The 21,503-nt window shown below is 56.9% G+C and overlaps 1 protein-coding gene across 2 annotated transcripts in view; it reads right to left on the bottom strand.

Moving 5' to 3' along the window:
• Nucleotides 1-20,532, bottom strand: part of ITPKB (inositol-trisphosphate 3-kinase B) — a 94,968-nt gene extending 74,436 nt beyond the window's left edge. The window contains exons 1-3 of one of the 2 annotated variants that reach the window (XM_036354553.1): nucleotides 20,394-20,532; nucleotides 17,088-19,153; nucleotides 13,519-16,353 (exon numbers count right to left, since the gene is read on the bottom strand). In XM_036354553.1, the coding sequence (XP_036210446.1) occupies nucleotides 15,760-16,353; nucleotides 17,088-18,959 (2,466 nt within the window). In that variant the 5' untranslated portion in view covers nucleotides 18,960-19,153; nucleotides 20,394-20,532 and the 3' untranslated portion in view covers nucleotides 13,519-15,759. Of the gene's footprint in view, nucleotides 1-13,518; nucleotides 16,354-17,087; nucleotides 19,154-20,393 lie in introns of those variants that run through there. The other variant, XM_036354552.1, reaches the window with a different exon arrangement.
• Nucleotides 20,533-21,503: the final 971 nt, after the last annotated feature.

The raw sequence follows: 21,503 nt of genomic DNA, 5'->3' as shown, positions 1-21,503 counted from the left end.
TGATTCAGCTACATCTTCGGTCTTGGGCCCAATCACAGGACCGTTAAATGTCCTGGAATATTCTAGCGGCCCACGGGGGCTGTGTGGGAAGCCTGTGCCCATCTAGCTCCACTCTCCCGGCTCAGGGGCACATGTAAACTCCTCTGCCCATTTTCCAAAAACCCTCCCAGCCCACACAGAAAACAATTCCTCCTTTGTGCAGATTGTCTGTACAAATGCACCAAAGGAGATTTCGCAAATATTATACTTCATTCTACCAGGGAAGAAACAAGCACGCCTTGTCGTTTCTGATGACTCACCGAACTGAAGACCGAGGATGCCTACTTCACACACTGTGGAGTCCCACACACGTGACCGGGCAGAAAAACAGGAATGCGGGGCCCACTCTTACGCAGACGACCCTGCTTCCCGGGGGACCCCAAGCCCCCAGAGGCCCTGAGACTGGAGCAATCCCAGCAGGCAAGAGGCAAAAATTAAAAATCAGCAGCACTGCCACGCAGTCTGGGGTGGAAGGGTGCGATTCAGGTTGAAAGAGAAAAATTACTTCGGTCAACACTGCTCCTAACGGTTTTAAATTATATGCATACATTTCCTTTATTTTTATTGTTAACGTAAGAAGAGAAGTGTTTCTGGGGCCTTCAAGTGAGCCCGTGTTGCAAAACTAAAGCCGAAGCACAGGCCCAGCTAGAGACACGGGGGGGGGGGGGGCAGGGGGAAGGGGGAAGGGGCCCCACACAGAGGGGAGGGGGCTGGTCCTGGCCACAGCCTTTGAAGGAGGCCCAGAGGGAGGCCAGGGAGATAGAAGGGAGACACTCTGCATTTGTTCCTTTGTTTTTCTGTTCATGTCCAGGCCCACAATCCATAGACAACTTTCCTTAAGCAGAGCCCCTGTGCGTCAGCTTTGGTGGGATCCTGTGGAGACAGAGTTGGGGGCGGGGGGAGCCCAGCCTGGGCAGGGGGCGCTGCTCTGGGTCACGACTGTTTATTTAGGAGTCAGAGGGGTTGGGGCAGGAGGGACCTGGAGATGACCAAGTGCCCTCACCTGAAGCCTTGAGGGGGGTGGGAGGGTCCACGCCCAAGGGTTTGTTGCAGCCGTGTTCCCGCAGGCGTGTTCCCGCAGGCATGTTCCCACAGGCGTGTTCCTACAGCCGTGTTCCCACAGGCGTGTTCCTACAGCCATGTTCCCACAGGCATGTTCCCACAGGCATGTTCCTGCAGCCATGTCCCCGCAGCTGTGTCCCCGCAGCTGTGTTCCCACAGGCGTGTCCCCGCAGCCATGTTCCCACAGGTGTGTTCCCGCAGCCGTGTTCCCGCAGCCGTGTTCCCGCAGCCATGTTCCCACAGGCGTGTTCCCGCAGCCATGTTCCCACAGGCATGTTCCTGCAGCCGTGTCCCCGCAGCCGTGTTCCCACAGCACCTCCGTGGAGCTGTTCTTTAAGCCAGATCACTTCATTGAGGCCGATAAACAGATGGCGAATTAGCACGTAACGAGGTGTCCCACACCATCGGGGAAGACACACTGCAACCACAATGGACGGCCTGTAACGCTCAGCGTGGCTGGAACAAGCAGTAGCGCCGCCCCGCGGGCGGGTGCAGAGAGGCCCATCGCCCGGGCACTGCCCGGGGTGCGCACGGACAGCACGCTGGACCCGGCTTCTTCATAAAACACAGAAACACGCCCCGGCCACGGGACCCAGCACCTGCACGCCTGGCCTCTGAGCACCAAGAAGTGAAAGCTGGACACGCATCTCAGCACCGGCCGAGCCCTGCACACAGCACGGACACCCTCCTACGAGTGACCCCGTAACCAGAACCTCAGCTGGCAAGGCCAAGGTGCGGAATCCAGCTCCAAGGCCAGGCGCCCGAGAGTGCGGCGGCCACCCGCCTGCGACCGATCTGCCCCCGACGGGCCGCTCGCCGTCCCCTGTGGCTCCCCCACGGTCCTCACCGGAGGCCCGCCCGGTGGTGGTGACCCGCGAGGAGGCACCAGGGCGTTCCCAGCGTCACCCCCTCCGGGCTCAGCTCTGCCCAGCGGAGCTCGGAGGAAGTCTGATCTTGCGGGGGAAGAACCCGGACACCAGCATCCGCTGGAAGCCGGGCCTCCTGTCCGCCTGCCCTCGGGGTAACGGGGCTCCCTCTGCTCATCCAGCGCCTCCTGCGAACAGGCCTGGAGGCCGGCGCTGCGATCTGACGCACTCAGTTCCAGCTCGGGGGCTGACGCTCTGTTTGACACAGAAATCCACCGCGGGCTTTGCCCCGTGCCATCGGAGGGTCCAGAATGCCCAGGGCTGCGCAAAACAACCTGTCCAGGGAGCCACAAGAAATGGCTGCTCTCCACGCGGCCTGAGGACACGGGGCAGGCTGAGACCCGGCCGCAGGCAGCTCTGAGCGTCCCCTCCCACCCTGCAGGCGGAGGCAGAGCTCCCAGGGCCCTGGCCTGCGGCCGATGGCTGGGTCCCTCCTCTCCAGGGTCAGGGAGCCTGAGGCGCTTTAACAGTCACTGCCCTCTCGGCTAGGACCTCGGCTTTCCTCTCCAGCAGGCCTGGGCCGCCAGGCAGCCCCAGGGGCTCACTTGCCAGGGTTCGGTCTCCGGAGTCTGTTTCTGTACAAAAGCCCATTCATTCAGGAGGCAAAGAATCCTCTCTTAGTTCTGCAAGTAGAAAACTGATCTTGACCAAAGCGCCACTTACTCCAGGGCAACCACGGAAAGACAATTCCCTTTACTCTATGTCCGAGGCAACAAGCCACCTAACCCCTCCACCATCCCACGGCCATGGGCCAGCCCCCTCCTCAGCGCCCCCTCTGCCTCCCCCATCCTCCTCCAGCAGGAGCCCAGAGCTCACCTCAGCCCCGCCCCCTCGCCCGGAGCTCCGCCCCCTGCCTCGGCTCCCCAGGTGACAGGTGATGGGTGGCAGAGAGGAAGGAGCAGGAGTCCAGCCTGGCCATTGAGCCGCTGTGCCCTGGGACTGGCACCCTCATCTGCTCGGTGTAAAAGAAGGAACGTGAGATACACCTTGCAGACACGAAACCCAGTCATTTATGGCACATGCCTGGCACACACCAGACCCTTCAGAAGCCACACTGCCACTGTGTCATTACGCTTGTGCAGCCGAAGTCCTGGGCCTCGGTAACGGCTGCACCGCCGCTGTGCACGCGGAATTTCTGGTGACGTTGCCACTCCCCGGGAGCATCCTACGAAATGCGGACGAGCCAGGCCCCTCCACCCGATCCTGTGTGCAACGGAACTTTTAAATCCTCGAGTCAGGACTCCCTTCTCTTCTACGAAGTCTGGTCCCGGGGTCACATTGAACTATTTCCTGAAACCTTCTCCCCACAGTCGGTTCACGTGTCCGCAAACCCGTCAGAGCCAGGCAACCATCCCGCCGCGGGCCACCCGGGACTTTCCGGGCCTTCCTCCCGGCTGGCCCACATCCCCCTGGGCCCGCCGCTCCCGGGGACCTGCCGGCCTTCCCCTGGGGAGGTGGCATTTGAGGCCAACAGGGACAGGCAGGAAATCTAGGCCAGTCCGAACGCCAAGGACAGGCTGCGGGAAGAGCCGCTGGGCCTGCAGGACTCTCAGCTTCTCCTGCGACCCACGGCCTGCAGGAGGCGGGCGGGCGAGCTGGCTTAAGGACAGTGTGACACCACCAGGTAACAGGTGCAGCTCCCATGGCTTTAGCCCAGTGGTTCTCAACCTTCTGGCCCTTTAAATACAGCTCCTCATGTGGTGACCCAACCATAAAATTATTTTCGTTGCTACTTCATCACTGTCATGTTGCTACTGCTATGAATCGTCATGTAAATATCTGATATGCAGGATGGTCTTCGGCGACCCCTGTGAAAGGGTCGTTCGGCCGCCAAAGGGGTCGCGACCCACAAGTTGAGAACCGCTGCTTTAGCCGATGGAAGCTCATGAGGTCTGTGTATATCTCCCGGCTGGGCCATCGGGTTACTGTACTGAGAACTCCCCGTTCAGCCGCCTCGAGGTCAAGGCTGCCACAGGCTAGCAAATGCTTTTGGTGGTTTCCTTCCTCCCAGAGGTCAGCCCCTGCATCCTTGCAAAGGCCCGGGGGAGGCTGAAGCCAGGGGAGGCGTCAGCGCAGGCCAGGCCTGAGACCCCGTGCTCCGGAAGGGCGCTGGGCCCCAAACCGCCCCGCGAAGGAGCCCTTTGCTCAGTGCCTGGACTCCTGACGGCCACCGCGGGCACTGCAGGGCGAGCCCAGGAAAGATTCGAACCCCAAGGGCTAACACTGCAGCCTGCCCGCCCCGTGTTACAGCCAAAGAGGATTCCACGTCACACGCCAAATGCCTCGCAAAGCCCGTGTTGGCGGGCGGGTGCCAAGGCTGGGGCATGTCTGGCCCAGGAACAGCCCAGCTGCTCTAGAGACCTGTCACCACCCAGCCCCGCCTCCTGTCAAACTCAGGGTCCCCCAGGCCTTCCTGGAATCCAAAGGGAGCTGCTGTGTTTGGGGTCCATCCAGCTGGGCCCAGCCACCTGGCCGGCTTCTCCCTCCACCCCACCACCCACCCCTGCCCTGAGGAACAAACAGTCCAGAAGGCCAGGTCCGCCTGGGGTCCCTGCACCTCACCAGGACGAGGGCAGAGAGCGGCCTTGTGACGCGGGACGTGCTGGGCAGGAGAGAGGAGGTGGGTGGGCAACGTGGGCCCAGAGACCCCGCCCAGCCTGGCCCTCGAGGCCGCAGGGAAGGGAAGCCTCGCTTTCGCCTGGGAAAGATCCTGTTCTAATCAACACGTGCCCGCTGGCACCCGGCACAGCACAGAAGCCACGCAGGCCATTCGGTCACACATGTTCTGTGCCAAGCAGTGGGGGGACATGTGCATCTCGTTCTTGCCCTTGTGAGCCACGGGGTTCTGAGAGAGGCACCCAGAACACAGGGAGCCCTCGCCGGTGTGGCTCCGTGGGTAGAGCGCCCGCCCATGGACTGAACAGGCCCCGGGTTCGATTCTGCTCCAGGGCACGCACCTCAGTTGCAGGCTCGATCCCCGACCCTGGTCAGGGCGCGTGCAGGAGGCAACTGACCGATGTGTCTCTCTCACAGCGATGTTTCTGTCTGTCTGTCTCTCCCCTTCCCTTCCACTCTCTCCAAAAATCAGTTGCAAATATCCTGGGGTGAGGATTAACCAAAAAAAAAGAAAGAAAGGGAGGAATCAGGGGAGGGAGAGGAGGGAAGGAGCCTTCCACGGCCCCCAAAGCTGGGAATCCTGTGCCTGGATGACCTCAGCCAGTTTCCACCTCCAAAAGGTATGAGGCTGGGGGGGGGGGGGGCGGGGGGAGGGGGGAGGCGAGTAACCTGACCCCCTCCCGCAGCTGAATGCAGCCCATTGTTTTTAACCTCAGGTTCTGAGCCCTGGTAACAGTGAGGCCTCCCCCGCCTGAGAGCCTCCCTGGAAAGTAAACCCGCTGCTGTCATCACCGGGAGGAACGGGGAGGACTCAGCGCAGGCCAGTTCGCGCATCAGCCGGGGGCGGGAGGACGGGACCGGGCTCCCTCCCGCCCGCGTCCTGTGCCAGGTCCCTGTGCTGCCTGATCTCACTTCATGTTCACGACGGCCCACGAGAGAGGGTCAGTATCTTCACGTTAGAGCAGCGGTTCTCAGCCTGTGGGTCGCGACCCCTTTGGGGGTCGAACGGCCCTTTCACAGGGGTCGCCTAAGACCATCGGAAAACACATCTATAATGACATATTGTTTTTGTGATTCATCGCTATGCTTTCATTATGTTCAGTTTGTAACAATGAAAATACATCCTGCATATCAGGTATTTACATTCCGAGGCATAACAGTAGCAACATTACAGTTAGGAAGTAGCAACGGAACTAATGTTATGGTTGGGGGTCCCCACAACATGAGGAGCTGTATGAAAGGGCCGCGGCATCAGGAAGGTTGAGAACCGCTGCGTTAGAGCCAAGGAAACACAGCTCAGAGAGGTGAATCCCCGCCGAGGTCTGGGACACAGGGAGGGTGCGGATTCAGGTCTGGCCGGCCCGCCCAGCTCTCCCCGGACAGACGGTCTCACTTTGCGCATCAGAACTATTCTGCTCCTGCACAAACCTCCTCTGAAGCGCCCCTAGCCCAGCCGTGGGCAAACCACGGCCCGCGGGCCGGATCCGGCCGTTTGAAATGAATAAAACTAAAAAAAAAAAAAAAACCGTACCCTTTTATGTAATGATGTTTACTTTGAATTTATATTAGTTCACACAAACACGCCATCCAGGCTTTTGTTCCGGCCCTCCGGTCCAGTTTAAGAACCCATTGTGGCCCTCGAGTCACAAAGTTTGCCCACCCCTGGCCTGGAGCCTGCCTGTTCCCGGTTGGGAAGCAGCGACATGCCATCCCTCAGCCATCACCCTCACTACCACCTACACAGGGAGGAAGGGGGAACTGTGGGCTCAGCCAGCCTGCCGCTAGCATGGCTGCCTCTGAGGTCCGTGCAGTTTAGTTACTGTTCACTGAGCATTTAGGACGTCCAGACACTGTGCCGGTGCCTCACGCATTACCTCACTGAAGGCTCACAGCCTTCAGACAGGTGCTATCCGTCCCATTTTACAGATGTTGAGACTGAGGGGCAGGAAGGTAAGACATTTCTCTCGGGTCACACAGGCAGGAAGGGGTGGAGTTTGGGCTCAAACCCAGGACTGTCCTGACTCCACACCAGAGCTCTCTACCCCCTCACCTCCCTCCCACGGGTTCACGCTCAGTGAGCACGCACTGGGCATTAGTTCCTCTCCAGTCGTCCTGACCACCTCGCTCTGGTCAGTTGGGGTGCGGGTGGCGGGTCTCCATGTGACAGTGCAGCTGCCCACGCACTGAACCTTTTGTCAGCCGAGCGTCCATCTGTGTGGAGTCTTTGGATCCAGAATAATCCCTTTCCTTGACCACTTCTAACAGAGAGCAACCCCCCCCCCCCCCCCAGCCTTTACCCAGACGCCTTCCCCAGCGGCTGTTGACAAAATTTCATTCCTCTTCCCTGTCCCACGACATGACTGCAGCTCCCGCGGTCAGGGGCCTGCACCAGCCCGTGGTTTATAGCTCGCAGTGAATGAACGGGCGTGTTCCATGGCTCTCCACTTTGTTCTGAGTTGTGCACATCTCAAATATGTCTGTTGGCATCCGCTCTGCTTAGAGGGCAGACCCCAAGGCCAGGGACAGCACCGATGAGGCCTTCTCTGTGGCACCGGTACGTGCAGACAGAGGTGCGGGCAGAGGCCTGCTGTCTGGGCGGCCGCCGGGCGCAGGTCCACGCTGCCACGCGGGCGGTCACCAGAACGGAGGCCCAGCTCTGCTCAGAGGTTTCCGGATCTAGCCCGGCACCCGTCATGCTTAGAAGGTGCCACGTATTTGTATTTGCTGAATGTCTTGTCTGCTTTATTTATTTGTTTGTTTTGTTATATTCTTTCCGTTGATTTTTAGAGAGAGTGGAAGGGAGGGGGAGAGACAGAGAGAGAAACATCTATGTGAGAGAGACACATTGGCTGCCTCCCACATATGCCGCTCTCTGCCGTACATGCCCTTGACCGGAATCAAACCCGAGACCCTTCAGTCCATGGGCCGATGCTCTAGCCACTGACCCAAACAGGCCAGGGTTCCCGTTTGCTTTGAAAGCTCAAGACTTTGCTGAATTCCATCCTTTCACTTCCCAGGACACAGGCGAGAAGAACACCACATCGTCCTGGAAAACTCCAGGCCCCGTCAGGTGTCCTTGAGCTCAGGTGGGGTGCAGAGGCCTCTCGATCACTCAGGAGCTGAGAGCCCTGTTCCAGAAACATCAGACTCCTGCTGGCGACGCCCTCCTGGCTCGCTCCACTCTTCCCTCTTGTCCGTCATTTGCATTCCCACCTGCAGGTCAGCAAACCACAGGGGCAGGAAGCTTCGGCCACAGTCCACATCGGTCAAGGTGGCCACTCAGGCAGGAGGAGGCGAGACCGAGCAGCCAGCGGAAGTGGAACCAGGAGGGGATCCAGAATGTCTGTCTGCTCACCCCTGCTTCCCACCCACACTGCAGCGTCCCGGCAGGGCGCGCCCTGCTGTGCCCTTAACAATGGTTCTTACCAAGGTCTCTTTCCACAACGTGGAGCGGGGACCACCCTGCTTGAGGGCGGAGCTTCTCCTGGTCCATCATCTCTTTTAAAACGACTTTGGGCAGGAAAGAACACACTCTCTCAACATGGCTCTACAAAGACTTATCTCACTTGAGACTCACAAAGACCACATGAAGGAGCAGACTTCAGCAATACACCCATTTTACAGATGAAGACAAAGCCCATAGAGGCCACATCTGGGAACCGCTGGTCTTCCCAGCTCACTGCACTCCTCGGGTACGCCCAGCAAAGCTCTCAGAGGAGGCCCCGCGTCTCCTAAACCACTTGGAATTACTCACATGCTCACTACCATGGGGACCTACCACTGTGATGGCCGCAATGACGACGGCAAAGAGGAGGAAAAGCTGTCAGCGGTTTCACAGAGACTAAACTATCCACGATAACGCATTCAAAACGTCCCCTCCACCAGCCAATGTTTTTCAGGGGTTTCTCAAACCTGAACGCTGTCTTCCTAACCTCCCAGTTTCACACCCAGCGACCAATTTTCCTACCCTCGTCTCAGCAACCAGGGCCTCAGGATTTGCTGTCCCAACAAAACCTCCCAGCCATTTATTTCTTAAGCTGTTGGCTGCGGTCGGATTTTCCACTTGACATTGTTTAAGAGATTAAGCTGTTTATCTCATTGTCATACACAGGCCCTTTCAGTTTCCTGCTAATAGATTCAGGTTAGATAAGGGTGACAGAAGCGATACTCCAAGCTGCTCCCATACCCCCAGCCCAGGTCCTTTTTCTGCACGGCCCTGAGGCGCATGTTATTAAATCTGCTCTTCAGAGAGCACGCTGGCGAAGAGAACCCCGCGCACAGCCACGCAGAGCGGAGGGCTGGGCACACGCCAGCTCCCAGCCACAGTGGAAACAGCACTCAACGGAGATCCTGCGGAATTATCCTCTCTAGACACGGTCATCAATTGCCATAGAGAAGGAAAAAAACAAATGGAGCCTGGAAAGAATGTCGGCGAAACTGGAAAAACACTTGCTGGGAACTGCCTGGGGGCATGGTGACCTCTCCGGTCATGGCCCAGGTCTACCGACCCCGGCGAACCAAGAGAGACTGCAGATGGGGCTGGCGGATGGCCAGTCACCAGGGAACCAAACCCCTCCGCCCTGGGGCAGGCTGCATACCCCCGGAGCACCTGAAAATATTAAGTGCCGGTAATATGAAATGCATTACAACTTCTTCTGGGGAAACAGTACAATCAGTTTATTCACTGATTAAATGGATGGGGGGGGGGGGGGGGGGGGCGGCGCAGAATGCAGAGCATCCCATAAGAAGGGCAAAGAAAAAAAATATTGCCGATGCCCCAAAGCCAAAGGCAGAAGTGCCTCGCTTGGGCCCTCTGATGCATGAAGACCAACTTTATGACCGTGAGCAAAGGGCCCTCCCTTTCGGGAGAGTTCTCCTTGGCCGGGATGGGACCAGACCCTGCGTCGCTAATGCACAGTCTCTCTGCTGGGCCAGGCAGACCCTAATCTTTACCACCAGGTCAACGGAAATAACCTCAATGCCTTTGTTTGAGATGCTGTAACACTTGATTTTCCCTTTCCACCCAGAATCTTACCACAAAGGTAAAATGCTAGATTAACAGGATAACAGCGAACTTCACTTTAGTCGAAAATTAACCATCACCCTCCCTGGCTGAGAGCAAAGTTCTTTTACATAATCTGAGACGGGAGATTAAACCATACCTCTCCCCACATTAACACTTACTATATAAATACAAATTATAGGGGTTTGTTCTTTTGCTTACCATCTTTTGGTTACTTGTGAAGATTATGAGCTGGTTGGGAGCAAAATAGAAGTAAAACATTCAGGAAATAAAAAAATGTAGTACATATTGACTAGTAGCCTTCTGTTGAATGTCTTTCCATCAGGTGCTATCCAGTCAATAAAATACAGCTCAATAAGAGGAAAGATCAGGTTTTTTAATAATGACTTTTTAAAAAAATGTATTTTTATTGATTTCAGAGAGAAAGGGGGAGGGAGAGAGAGATAGAAACATCAATGATGAGAGAGAACCACTGATCGGCTGCCTCCTGCACACCCCCTATGGGGATCGAGCCCGCAACCCAGGCATGTGACCTTGACCGGAATCAAACCCGGGACCCTTCAGTCTGCAGGCCGAGGCTCTATCCACTGAGCCAAATCGGCGAGGGCAACAGTGACTTCTTCATGAAATAGCTGAACAACACGCCCGACAGGTTGGTCTACAGCCTGCGTGTTGCTTACCAGCAAAATGATGATGATGGTGGTGATGATGATGATGGTGGTGGTGGTGGTGGTGGTGATGGTGGTGATTACAAGTCCTTTCTCATCAGAGAAAGCTTGGAAGGCCCTGCCTTCAAGTAGGAAACCTCTCTGGGAGAGGTCTTCCCTGTGAAGAGTCAGCAGGAAGGTGTCATCATTGACCTCACTCCTCGAGGCCTGTGCAGCGTGCGCTTCTGCTGCAAGCCCGTGTGTCTCTTTCATTTCCAGCCTTAAAATAGCCCCAGCCCTGCAAGTGAGCAAAAGGAAACCACACCAGGAAGCAGTCAAGACTTCTCGCAGGTAAGGCCAGCCTCACCCCAACACGCCCTGAGAGGTACTTCCTTCATGGGACCGCTGTGGTGCCACAGTAGCCTGTGGGTACCAGACTTGGAGAAATTTAATTTCATTCCAGACATTCTGGCCGAGGCAGAATCACTTCCCAGGGTTGTACTGGGAGGAAAGCGGGGCCTAAACAAAACCCTGGAATATGGTTACAGGACCCACACTTTTTGGAGAATGCAGAGCGTCACTTCCGAAGGACCTAATGACTTCCCAAGACAGACACTGCCTCGCCAGCACTCAAGATGTCTCCCAACTCCACCTCGACCAGCATCTCTCGAGCCTCTACTATGGGCCAGGTGCTTGCCAGGTACTTATATACACACTGCATCACTGACCTCTGACCCCATGAGGCCACGCCCACTCTCCCCATGTTTCAGAGGGCTTGCAGACTGAGGTTTCACCCCAAGTCTCTTAAACCCCAGTCTGTCACCCTTACGCCTATGGGCCCAGGTCACAGGAATAAGCCATGAGCTTGCCTGAATTGTTCTTTCCCCCTCTCTTTGTTCTTCATCTTCCAGATGGTTCAACATTTCTCTTATGGACAGATAATGAGATATTGTCTCCCATCTACTGCTTCATTCACTCACCCATGCCTGTAACAATGTTTTTTAAAAAATGCACTATCTTTAAAGCCAAGGTAGATCTCCCAAGGTGAGTAAGGAGTTTATCCACTAGTGAAGTTTTGTTAGTGAAAAGGAGAATGCAAATGTGGGCCCTGTAACTATATGGCATACTTTCTGGGCTTGCTTTCCTCGTCTGTAAGATGTGGATGTTGGAAGAAATGAGCTCTCAAGCCTTTCCCAACCCCAAATTCACATCACGTTAATTATATAAGCGATAGAAAAGTTTTTATTTTTTTAATAGTAAAAACAGAGGCCTCACTGCCTAACAAAGTCATACACGTTTATGGTATCTTTCAGCCAAGGAGACGTGAGTGGTCTTTAAAGTAACAATCCGCCCCTGGAAAAATGAGTGGCCAGGTGTCTGGAAGGACCACCGTGAGGTCAAGGTTGGCGGGAGAACTACAGCAAGACCAGGGTTGACTCCAGGATCATGTGACGAGGTTGGTGGACCCTGCCAGACCTCAAGATTGGCCTCCACACTCGGGCAGGCTGGACCCGCTGGGCAGCGCGAAAGCTGCACGCGGGGTGTTTCTGCTCCAGGATGTTGGGAACGCTTACACCACCACCGTGCCCGGGGGAACTGGGCACACAAATCCCCAACATCCAGCTAATAAACTGGTACTTGGCCGACTACATAAAGGGCTTCCCATATTTCTAACGAATTCACAGTTGGGCTTGGTGTGATTTCATCAACAATGCGCTCCCGGATTCGTGAAAATGACATCCATGCCAATTCTACCTCGTCAGGAAAACAATCGTTGCAAGGCATGCTGGTCACGGATTCCAGGGCACACCGTGCAATGCCCTACCTCGAGGTCTCCTCTCCTGTCAAAACCCACAGAACCGTCCACATCGAATGTATAAGCACAACTGGACCTGGAAGAGTTCCTGAATTCATTCAGGTTCCTGCCGATGGCCTGAAGTCTGCAAAGTTTTCTCTATCAAGATATAAAATTCTCTCCATTAAATATTTAAAAATTCTACCTTTAGATAACAAAGGCAAACCTGACAAAATAAAATAAGCAATGTTATCCATGCTCCTAGGAACACAAATAAACTAATCTAATCTGTAACTGCATGTAACAGGCATGTGCCAACAAAATCACAAACGTGACTCCATAGCAATTCAGCACTTGAAAACAGAAGTTCTGGAAGCGATTTCTCTTACACCTGAAAGACATTTTTCTCGAAGCAGCAACTGACTGGTTGAGTATGTTTTTCTTATAAAACCTGAAGGCTAGGTGAGTTCTGAGCTGTGTTTTTGCAATGCCTCAACATCAGCCTCTCCTTTTCTCTATGCCCTCCACCTTTACTTGAAAGAATTTTCAGCTGGCTCATCTCCTTCTATCTTTGTTAAAAAACAAAAGACTTCTGAAGTGATATTTTGGCTCTATGCAGGCAAAGCCTCACTTTCCAAACAGAAACATCTGAGGAGGCCAAAGCCCTCGGGTATCAGCCTGTTTTACGTTTCAGTGCATGTCCTGGCATCCTACCAGGGCAGCTCCTAATATCAGTCTAGTTACTAATGAGAATCTTGGGATCCTACTGATGATTTATCGTGATGCCTTTTTCAACATGAAATTACAAAGAACCAGTCTTCCAGGGAAGAGAGAGATGACAGACACATCAATTGATGGGTCTTAAGTAAAAGCACAGACTTAAATGTGCCCAGTTTTGGCCTCTGGGCCCGAGGTCTACACCAAAGGAATCTTGTCACACTTCCAGACACCCTGAAATGTCACCTACACCACGTTTTAGGTCAAATGTCTAGAATTACGTAGTCACAGACAGCGTAGTCACAGACAGTTAGAACTAGACAGACCCCGATGACATCACCCTCACGCAAGAGACACATTTTAAGAGGAGGAAACAGCAAAGAGTGGAGCCACGCATGGGTCCCTTTGTCTCGCTGAGTCTGGGTTTCTTTGTCCCCAAACAGAGCAGAGTAACACCCAGAACCTCGCATAAATGACTCAGGGTCCTCCCAGACCTGAAAGGTGCGGAGGCCTTGCCAGAAAGATCCGATCCACGAACCGGACAAAGAAGAAAGAGGCCCCGTCTCAAGAAAACTGCATACTCACCTGACTCAGATTTCCCCTCTCCCCCCCCCCCCCCCCCCCCAGATCTGGGCCTTTAACATTCTCATCCAGAAAAGAATTTTCTACTTAAAAGTACTTACCACCACATTCTTTTTTTTTTTAAGTAATCCTCTAAGGCCTTTAAATTTTAATTTGGTTTGCCCACAAATAAAAATTGTATACTTTTCAAAACCACATAGAACCCTTATAAACGGAATTTTTTAGTACATGTGCGAGTTAGCTTTTCACAAACAAGACAACAAAGACGGGCACTAGATTATCGGGGTGATCACTTGCTAAGTTATATAAATGTCTAATCGCCATGCTGCACCCCTAAAAATACTATAATACTGTATGTCAACTGTAGTTGGAAAAAACACACAAAACTAGTCAATACCAAAAAAAGCAAAAGAAACAAAACTCTAATAGCCCTTAACAAGTAGTAAGCACGGGAAACCAAAAAATGTTATACTATCCTTCTTTGTATATCCATCCGATCCCCACCCCACAGATAGCTAAGCCAACATTTGTGTGGGAGTTTTTTTGCACCCATAATTAATAGTAAAATATTGGTGCAAATCAATAAAATCTCCCTTTTTAAAGTAATATGCACACATATTTTAATGTAGTACTTTGAGCCTGGTGTTTCAATGGCTCAGATACTAGTGAATGGAATACTAGAGGAAAGTAAAGAACTGCTGATTAATTTTGAGTTATTTTAAAGACTAAAAGAGAAATTCACACGGAGAAACTCGCTTCTGTCCAGATCCCAGTGAAGAATAAAGGCCCGAACTTAAGCCACTGAACACAAGGCATGTAATACCCTTTCTGCCGAACAAATTTCAAGTCCCATCTTTTATAAACAGACATCAGGTGCAAAAACTCGGAACGTTCTGCTTCAGGGACAGATGCATCTGTCAGGCTCATCAGGAGCCACGGGGAAGGCCTCAAGCTGTGCAGGTTCCCCGGGGATCTCTCTGGTTCCTTCCCATGGGGGCAAATGAGGAGAGTGGCCTTCTCACCGCATTCCCTGCCAGGAAAAAGGCCTTGGCTAATTTGCATAATCTAAATGGAGAAGTAATTGTCAGAGTGCATTTCCAAGGGACGTGCTTCTCCCCGTGCTGTTAACTATAGCGAGGCCCTCTGAATTCCCCGCTCACCGGCTCTGAGATCCCAGCAGTGGTGGGCGGCCAGGAGGCCAGAGCCCACAAAGCAGCCAGCTTCAGGCTCCTCTGGGCGGCCCCTCCGCCTGCACAGCCTCAGTCACACCCGCAGCCTGTTTCTCAGAGGAGAGGCAGAGCAGCTCAAACCCCAGGGCCGGGGCGGGAGGGCTGAACATGCAGCTCCAAGCCTGTGTGTGTGTGTGTGTGTGTGTGTGTGTGTGTGTGTGTGAGAGAGCATGTGCGAGGTGTGTGTGGGAGTGAGGGTGTGACAGTGTGTGACAGGGTGCAAGTGTGTGTGAGCACAGGCGAGGGTGTGTGTGAATTTGTATGCGTGAATGTATGTGTATGTGTGAGGATGAATGGCGAGTGTGAAGGTGAGTGCATGTGGACATGTGTGAGGGCGTGTGAGTGTGAGCACGTCTGAGGGCGTGAGCACCTGGGTGCAGGATAAAAACAAGCAGCAAAGGCAGAGGAGAGAAAGGGGTGTTGGTACCGCGGCGCCTGAGACAGAGCTGGCTCAGGGTTATCTATGAAACACTGAGGAGCCCAGCCAATCAAGATGTCTGGCCGTCTGCAGACAAAACAGCAATACCTGGTAAGCAAGGGATTTTTGAGCCAATGAGCAGATGTCGTGGTGTCGCAAGTACGGCTCCACCATAACAATCTGTACAAGAAACAGAAAACTTAGCTCATCATGCCAGCACTCAACCAGAAGCCCCAATGTCCCCGGGATCCCATAATTTCCAGTTGGTTACCCCCTCACCCCCAACACACATTCTCCATCAGCCTCAGCCTCGTGTGAGTCAGAGAGCAGGAGGGCAGGGACTCTTCCTGGCCCTGCTCTGGGGGCGTCTGGGAACCTGTTTAAAGGCAGGAAGGCGGTGGACAGAGGCAGGCTGAAAACACCGCTCCACCCTCCGGTTTCTCAGCCAGCTCCCCTCGGGCACCCGACACAGACACACACACACACACACGGACATACATACACACACAGACACACACAAGGGTCACCTGTCATTATTTCTCGCCCCTCCACTCTCTTCCAGGCGAGAGCCCTTTTCAAACCCGAGACGCCCTAACTGTTTTGAGCACCAGCCCATAGGCGCTGCGGACCCGCCGCTAGAATCGGCGAACGGAAAGCGGGAGGACAAGTTAAAGCACCTGGGCTGTGCCAGCGCCGCTTCGGGGTTCAAAACGCAAACGGGAGGCGTGAACAGAGGGCCGTGTCCTCCTCGCCTGTAACTGTGGGCAAGAAGGCAGAGAAAGCCGGCCCGTCTCCCGGGAGCGGCGCTTTCCACCGTCCTGTACGCCACCCTCCCGGTGGGCCTGACACCCCGTCCCGGCCACCGAATGCCAGGCCGACCGGGGCCACGTTTTGCCTCCCGACCACCAACAGAAAGCGGAGTTTCAGGAAAAGAAATGCCCTGGTTTCCAAAAGGCAGACTGCGATCTCTGAAGTGGGAACGAGGGACAAACATGCTTTGAGGCCCAAGATACCCGAGACAAGGACGGAGAGTAGAAATACAAAGTTCTCGGCGCCGTGGGTGAAGTCACAGAGGCACAGCCAGCAGTGCTGGGTATTCAAGATGCAATCGGAAGGCTGCCGGCGACAGGAACATGCAGACTTTCCCCAGGAGCACAGAAGCCCTCGCAGGCGGGGCGAGGAATTTCCCCAGACGCTGGAAAAGCTGAGAGAAAGTCCAGGCCCTTTCAGAAGCGCTACCTTCACCGCGTGTCTTCCGTAAGACACTCTGATTGTCCCCGGAGCGAGAACAGCCGAGGACTGAGATTAACCACAACAGAAATAAACAAGATGTCAGCACGACGGACCGGGACGGATGCCCTTGAACATGTACCCGCACCAGTCAGCACGCGTGTCCATGAGGTGGTGTCCACCCTGGAGACATCACCCAGGTCCCTAGCTGGGCAATCTGACCTAATGCAACATTCTGTGGTTAAACAAACGCAAAGCCTGGTTTTTATTTTCACTGACACACCAAAACTGCACCTTAGTTACACCGGCCCATGAACATTGCCAGGTCCTGACTTAACTTACTGAGGCCCAGTGGCTCTTCACCCAACAGACCCGCCACAACCACATCTCCACGGCTCAGGCCCTGTTGCAAGATCGCATCACCCGTTTTCCTGGCCTCTTAGCCTAGAGGCCGAGCCAATTCAATGCCGCCCTGTCGTCTGTCCTCTGCCGAAAAGAATCGCAGCATTAAGCGGTTCCCCTTAGCAGCTTTGCTCACTCCCGCTGGGGATTCATAGGGAAGATTTTGGTGACATTCGAGAACACCATCTTCCTAAGACGTGACTGGCGACCTACATACAAATGGTTTTTTTGTGTTTTTTTTTTAAGATGTTCACGGAAATAGCTACAAACACCCGGAGAGAATAGTAAGTTGTGACTGCCCCAGGGCCCGGGCCAGTCTCCGTGACTCAGTAGAAAGTCGGAAAAAGCAGGAGGGCATGAAAGCAACTCAAGTTCTAGAAGAATCTCAGGGCAAGACTTACCACTCTGGGCTTCTGCTGGTCCAGGGTGTGCAGGAAGGCGGCGCTGGGGTCCAGGCAGCGCTCGGGGTCGCTGGAGATGTCCTCCTCCGAGTCCTCGTAGGAGGAGGAGAAGCCGGCGGAGGAGGCCGAGGAAGAGGACAGCTTCCGCAGGGGCAGGATGCCCAGCGGGCTGCCCTGGGCCTCCTCCAACACCCCATCCTCCTGGGCACCCATGTCTGTAATGATGACGGCGGGGATATTGCCGGGGCTGCAGGCCTCCCGCAGCAAAGGCTTGTCCTCCTGCTCCGGGGAGAGCAGCTCTGGGCCGGAGTGGGTGGCTCTGTCTTTCGGGGGGCTTCCCCAAGTCCCCTGGGCTGGTACCCCCAGGCTGCAAGTCCAGGCCAGGCAGGCTTCCTCCATGGGGCTCAGCCAAGCCCTGGAGCTCCCAGGCTGCACGCCCACCCCGTCCGCAGGGAGGCACTGAGGTCCTTTCACATCTTTCGCTGCTTCCCAACAGGGCAAAGGTTCCAGCATTCCGCCACCGGGAATTCCTGCCTCGGCCTCCCCTGCACCCGGCTGTGCGGCGCGGCTGCCCCCAAGCAAGCCCAGCGGCGGAGACCCTTCATCCACTCGGCTGGAGCACTGCGGAGGCTCCCGGGCCGCCGGGGCCGCACTCGGGGTCACCCCGGGCCCTACCAAGCCCACATCCCCTGCGCTTTGCGCGTCCACAGTCCTCTCCTCCGGCCTGGCGCCCGCTTCGGGATGCCCGGAGCCCGGCTGGCCACAGGGCAGATGGCCTTTCCCCGCCGTCCCAGGGGGCTCTCCACCGCCGGGCCCGCCGCCCTCTGGGGCTGGGCTCCTCTCACCGCCCAGAGCCGGCCCCTTACCCTCCACCGGGGCGGCCGGGGGTGACGGGGGATGCACACCCCGGGGCTTCTCCCGCAGCTCCGAGAGGGCAGGGTCCTGCGGGTGGTGCGGCCCAGGGGACGTGGCTCTAGCTGCCACTTCCATCAAGGAGTTCGCTCCGACCTGGCCCAACGAGGGAGCTGGGCAGCTCGGAGTTTCCAGAGCGGAGACCCTCTTGTCAATCTCCATCGCGGACGGTGAGCCACAGGGGGGGCGGGCAGGGACCCCCTCCTCCATTCTCACCGAAAGGGCTGTGCCCTGAGCCCCGGAGCCCGGCAGGGAGGCCGGGCAGGGAAGAGGTGCCACTCCCTCCTGGTCCTTGGAGAGGCTTGGGCTGGGAGCCCCGGCGCTCCTGGCGGGGTCGGCCTCCGAGGTCTCTGGGCATCGCTCCCCCCAGGACTTGGTCCTCCGGCCCACGCTCTGAGCCAGGGCCCTGCCCGGGGGCTGGCTGCTGCTGCGGAAGGGGCTCGGGGAGGGCGATCGCGCCCGGGCCAGGCGCGGGCTGCGGGGCGCGGGCATGGCGGAGCTCTGCGCCTGGATGTGCGCCTCGAACAGGTCCACCTTCTGGTTCACCTGCACGTTCTGCAACTCGCGCTGCAGGACGCGCAGCTTCCTCTGGGCCTCCTCCGGCCCCGGGGGGCTGCGGGCGCCGGCGGCCGCGCCCTGCTGCCCGTCCCCTCGCGGGCGACCCGCCCAACTCGGGCTGCTCACGCCGCTGCTGCCGCTGCCGCCGCTGCTGCTGTTCAGCCGGCGCCGGCCGCTCCGCCAGCCCCGGGGGCTCCCCGGCTCCTCGGGCGACGACGACTCGGTCGGGGGGAAGAGGAAAGAGGCGTCCCTCCCGGGGCTGAACACGCTGCCGGGGCTCAGGGTGGCGCTCCCCGGCGGCGGGGGCGTCTCGCTGCTGCCGGGCCGGGGGGCGCCGCTCCGCACCTGGTTGGCGCTATTCATGATCACCAGGCTGTTGAGCGCATAGCAGTACACAGCCATAGTACTGGGTCCCGCGCCCGCGCCGCCGCCGCGGCCCCCGCTCCGGCCCCGCCGCCTCCCGCGGCTCCCGGCTCAGCCCCGGAGGCCCGGCGGCCGCGGCTCGGCGCGCAGAGGCAGTGGCATGGCCTGGGCGGCGCGCGAGGGGCAAGATCGCGGGCTCAGCCCCCGCCCCGAGCTCCATACACCGCAGCGCCCTGTGGAGACACAAGGAGAAAAGTCAGGACCCCATGGGGAGGGTGTGGGCACGGGGAGGGGGCGCCTCGAACCGCGGACTCCCACCTGTCGGGGATCCGGTGCCCCTGGCCCTCTCACTGGTTCGGCGCGAGGACACAGCCCAGGGGGTGTCGGTGGCCAGCACGGGGGGGGGGGGGGCTCTCCCGAGCGCGCTCCCACCCTCCCCCTGGTTTGTTATTGCCCAGGAAGTGTCTTCCCAACTCCAAGACTCGTCCCGGCGCCACGCGGGTGGGCAGGGGGCGGTGTGCCACTACTCGGTCCAAGCGTGCTGGGGGCCTCTGAGCGAGGGCACCATGCACCCTCTCCGGGCTTCCGCCTGGGCGAACCCAGGTTGCATCGGGCAAAACGGGGCCTCCCCGCCCCTGGACTTCAGGACCTCCCCGCTCCACCCTCCCTGGCCACCCGGGACCGACCCGCAGCGACCCGGAGCCGGTCGGACCTGCCTCCCCTCGCCACCGTCTGCGCTCCGGTCCGGGAGGACCCTGCGTGCCGGCCGCTAACCTCCCTGACCCTGCCTGGGGGCTGCGTCCCGCGGCCCACGAAGGTCTGGGCGCCCGGCGGGGCCGCAACCGAGGTGTTTTTCGCACCCGCTTTGTCCCCCGAACAAGTGAGTTTTGTGGGTGTGGGCGCGCCTGCGCGCGTCCGGGAGCGAAGAGCCGCTCGGCCCGGGTCCCGGAACCAATGCTCGCCGCCCCCCGCGGAGGGGCCGCTGTGCCCGCGCGCCCCGTGGGGGAGGACGCGGCTCTCGGCGGCTCTGGGACCCGCGCTCACCCGGAGGGACCCAAGGCGTGCGTGGCCGCAGCCGCCGGGAACCCCCTGCTCTGCAAACCTCCCGGGGCCCGAGGTCGAAACCCCCGGGCAGCGCGGCCAAGTGCACGGCTTCCCCGCGTCCCGGGCCGCCTCGCCGTCGCCCGCGGAGCCGCCGGCCGCCCGAGCGGGGGGCGCCTGGCGCGCCGGGGAGGGGCGCGGAGCCCGCGGCCTGGGAGGCGAGCAGGGGAAACGCCGACAGCTCCCTCCCGGCTCGCCCCGCTCTCCCCGCACCCAGACTCCGCGCCAGCCTCCGGATCCACCCCCTTTCCGGCCTCCCCAGCCCCTCTCGCTGCGCTTTTCCAGAGCCCGGGCCGCTCGGGTTCGCCCCGGAGCCGGGAGGGAGAGGAAAGAGGTTCCAAGCGGGAGCGATGAAAAAGCCGCCAAACTTACCTCCAGTGCCTCCGACCCCCGGGTCCTGTGCAGACGACACGGCCCAGGCACAAGATGGCCTGAAAAGTGAAAAGGCTCCGAGGCGACCGCTTCCCCGAGCGGCGCAGACAAAAGCGGACCGGGCGGCGGAGAACGCTGCTGTTCCGCGGCCGGCGATCCCGCGGCGACGACGCGGCCGGCCCTGCGCGCCCTTCCAGGCGCAGGAGAGAGTGCCCGTCTGCGTCTGCTCCCGGCGACTTCAGTGTTTGTTCAATGTGAGATTTAAAAAAAAAGGCTTGGGCGGGGGGTGCGGTGAGGAGGGAGGAGGGTGAAAGGCGGGGGGTGGGGGAGGAAAGCAGGAAGGAAGTTGTGAGCCTGTCTGGGGTTGAACTCAGCGGAACAAGTTTTTCTTTTTTTTTTTTTTTTTTTTTTCTATTGCTTGGCAAGACCGAGGGAGGGAAACACTTTTAAAAAAAAAGTTTCCATTGTTAGCTAACAAAAAAAAAAAAAAAAAGCCTTTTAACTTCTGCGGGTTAAAGATATACGATCCATTTTCCACCGCTCGGTAAAGCCTTGCTGGTGTCTAGCTTTATGAAACTCTTTTTGAAAAAATGTTTTTAATAAAGTTTTGAGTGTGCATTTTAAGCAAAGCAAATCATGGGGACCTTTTTTTTTTTGAGCATTTAAAACGGGCTAAAAGCCCATGTAAACGGTTTGTGTTCTTGTACACAAATATGCAAATCACAGAAGAGACTTTGTGGGCGCCTCCTTGCAGAGCTGCACATTTTAAATGCATCACACCAACATTTTGGAAGATGGGTTGGGCTGTGAGCTGTTGATGGTTTTGCAGTGCAGTTGCAAGTGGTATAAACAGGCTTCTTCTGCCTTGCACGTTTATCTGTTAGTACATGCACACAGCAAATGTGACCTTGGCATATGTTTCCACTTAATTCTCAAAATTGTTTTTTTGAAAAAGATAGTCCTGGGACCAAGAAAACCTGAGACCCTTTGCTCAGGATCCTGTAGCTCATTTTTAAGACCCCCCACCCCCACCCCTAATCAGCAAAAAAAAGGGGGGGTAAAGGTGCATCAGCCCATACGACTGGGGATCCTACCCCTTTAAACTCTGGT

This window comes from Myotis myotis, unplaced genomic scaffold (genome assembly GCF_014108235.1).
Source record: "Myotis myotis isolate mMyoMyo1 unplaced genomic scaffold, mMyoMyo1.p scaffold_m19_p_21, whole genome shotgun sequence".
Lineage (NCBI taxonomy): Eukaryota > Metazoa > Chordata > Mammalia > Chiroptera > Vespertilionidae > Myotis > Myotis myotis.
This window is presented reverse-complemented; position numbering and strand designations above follow the sequence as displayed.